General features: G+C 45.7%; 1 protein-coding gene across 1 annotated transcript; it reads left to right on the plus strand.

The window, feature by feature from the left end:
- The first annotated feature begins 368 nt into the window (after nt 1-368).
- On the plus strand, nt 369-2379 carry LOC134024162 (uncharacterized). Its single transcript, XM_062466639.1, has 2 exons — nt 369-1755; nt 1837-2379. Exon 1 carries the CDS (start codon nt 820-822, stop codon nt 1510-1512), a length of 693 nt encoding a protein of 230 aa, XP_062322623.1. The 5' UTR covers nt 369-819; the 3' UTR covers nt 1513-1755; nt 1837-2379.
- Nucleotides 2380-3072: the final 693 nt, after the last annotated feature.

Raw genomic sequence — 3072 nt, forward strand, 5'->3', positions numbered from 1 at the left:
TACTTTTGTCGGTTTGAAGAAGGGTAGAGTCAATGGTTTCGTTATCGTCCAACAAAAAATAGAACAACGGAATCTTTGGCCAAAGTTCCGGGCGCTCAGTGAATTTGCAGGTTGAGAGGAATAGTTTAGAAATGACGCGTTCACTTCAGTTTAATTCCTACGAACAAGCGGGGGTGATTGTACGTTTGGGGGTTTTATACTCCAAAGAACAAGGGGGGGGGGGTCCCCGTGAAGGTGACCTCTTTCATTGGTCAGTTTCCCCCCACCTGGGCGTCGTCCTGAGATCTGCCTAGGTGTGAAGTAGCTGTACCTTTTGAGTTCCGTTATTTCAACTGTCCATGGAATGCTCAAACTTCAGAATATAACAATAAAACATTCGTAAATGGTTTTGTTAGTATGGTACAATCATTTTGATATCAAGATTGGCTGACTTAACTATACTTGAAGGGAAGTTATAATCAAACCTCAATTAAACAACGTTCTAAGTAAATGGGAAAAACACACATTATAACACATCAACTACTGTCATTGAAATAGTGTCCATGAGCCATGTAGTCCTTGAGAATATGTTTGTAAATCCACATAAAGTTCTTCCTTGTAAATCCTTTGTCTGATACTGTGGGCCGTGTGGCCTCTGTATCTGACCCCATGCTGGGTCAGAAGCTTTGAAGCTTCTCCTCTGGGAGAAGGACAAAGGGGGAAGACCCTTTCCTTGTCGGGGGTAGGAGAAGGTGTGATGGTACCGTGCTTTGTCTGTGGACTGTGCTACACTACAATTCAACACCTCATCAGACTACTGGGCATACCCCCTACTACCTCATGTTCGGGCACCATCCCAGATTGCCCGTGGACTTCCTTTTGGGGATGGGGGAGCCAATGCAAGGAGATGGCACACTGGACGATTGGGTCCAAGAAAATCAGCGGAGCCTAAGGATGACACAGGAACATGTCCGGCAGAGGGCGGGGAAGCTGGCACAACGTCAAAACAAGAACCACAATGACAAAGTGAACGATTCCGGACTTGAAGAAGGGCAGCTGGTATACCTGCGGAACCACCCGTCAGGGAGGAACAAGATCCAGGACCATTGGAACCCAGCTGTTTTCCAAGTGCAACAGAGGCCTTCAGGAACTGGGGCAGTGTACACCGTGGCCCCTGTTGATGGAGAGGGACCGGTGAGGCAGGTGCACAGGGTTGAGCTGAGGGCCGTTCCTGAAGTATTACAGCCAGCGGTAGAAACGGGCACTCCCCCCACGAGCAGAGATGAGTCTGCCACTCCAGCGGCTGCTGAGGTATCTGCGGATGAAGATGCAGCCATTTTTTATCCTGAGGAGTTTCAGGAGGCCCAAATGTCACCTAGATCCCTGCCCCCAGAAGAAGAGGGCAGTCCCGAAGACGTGTCCCCACCCTTACGACGCTCGAGTCGAGCAACAGCAGGCCAGCACGCCAACCCTCACCGACTCCCGAGGCCAGTCTCCATAAGAAATGAGGAAGAGACACTGGCAAATGTTTAAGGGCAAGGTGGCGGGACCCCTGCCATCATCGTCGGGCCGCCGATTCATTTGGAGGGGGTGAATTGTAGCAAGTGGGCAAGCAGTCACTAATTGGGAAAGGGGATGAAATTAATTAAGCTACCTGACGTATTATCCACAAGCTTATAAATAGACACCCGGGGTCCTAAAGCCGGTAGCTCATTGTCAACACCACTGGTTCTCGGGCTGTGTAGCAGAGTCACGGGTGCTGCGTGAAATCGACAGGTATGTCTGAGCAAAGGTTTCTAAGTTTTTCCGTCACTGATGACTAGCTTGCTAAGTTGCTACTTGTTACCTATTGTATAGGAAAGCGGAGCCGCTGTATGTCGATGTGCGTGTGGGGGAGTGACGCCGTGTTGTTGTGTGTAACAAGGTACGTTATTAAACGTAGCCGCGGTCTTTTACTTTTCTGGTTGTAGTATATGGGCAAATCATGATGTAGTGTTTATGTATCTTTTACCAGTGTATTAGAGTTGACTTATTATTATTGTTTATTTCCAGTCTGTCTCCCTTTCCCCCTTCATAGCTAATAACCTCAGTGCTGGTAAGGTCACTAGCGACGTATCCATAGCCGGTCTCTGTAGTTTTTCTCACCCTAGTAGCCTACAGAGTGCGGTGTGTTTGTAGTAGAACTCTTAATTGCTTGGTCACGTATCACGAGTGTCGTGAATATTGTAGTGCATTTTCCCTGAATTTAAACACATGTTATTGAGTGTGCACAAGACCACGTGTGTTATAGAGACCTAGAGACCTGGCCTGACATCAGTTCTTCTAGTGGCCCATTGCCGAGGTTCCCCAGCCCCCATACTGTCCATGTATGTTATTATTATTTTCTTTATCTGGTGACCAACCAACTCTACTGTTGTGCAATATTTATTAATAAAGATTATTTTTATACTTTCTCCAAAATAAACTGTGCAATAGCATTATTGAGTTCCCCTTGCTCAGATATAAATTAGCCCACTTCAAGGGGTGGCGTAGTCAACTGGCCTGAGAGGGCGCTACATATACATACCAGCAGCGAGCATAGCATGTAGGCCTAATAATAAAAAAAGATGCCTCTTAACCCTTGTGTTATCTTCGGGTCATTCTGACCCATCAGTCATTGTGACCCACTGTCGTATTGCGACAAATTTACCTCATACAAAAACAAAGTGAAGCATTTTCTTTTAACTGTCGGGCTGTCTCAGACCCCCCACATTGGAATGGTTAAAAGAAAATTATTTTTATTTGTTTTTGTATTGGGTAAAATTGGGTAAACACAACAATGGTTCGTTATGAACCTTTGGGTCATGTGACCCGAAGGCAGCACGAGGGTTAAGTGGATTTTTTTGTAGGGCAAGTGGAAGATAAATTTACCTGCTTTATTTACTTATATTTACTCTTTTTATATGGCTCTGACCTAATGTAGCTTTTCAGGAAGTGTCCATGTGGTGCCGACATGCTGAAAAGTTACAAGGGAAAAAACAACTTTTTTCTCAATAGAACGTTCAGATTCCAATGTATTCCTATAGGATTTTCATCTACATGACTTCAACTTGA

Source organism: Osmerus eperlanus, chromosome 7, assembly GCF_963692335.1.
Source record: "Osmerus eperlanus chromosome 7, fOsmEpe2.1, whole genome shotgun sequence".
Classification (NCBI taxonomy): Eukaryota; Metazoa; Chordata; class Actinopteri; order Osmeriformes; family Osmeridae; genus Osmerus; species Osmerus eperlanus.

What these genes read in the sequence shown, in the direction of transcription:
- LOC134024162 (XM_062466639.1), top strand. Translation starts at nt 820, where the DNA reads ATGTTCGGGCACCATCCCAGATTGCCCGTGGACTTCCTTTTGGGGATG.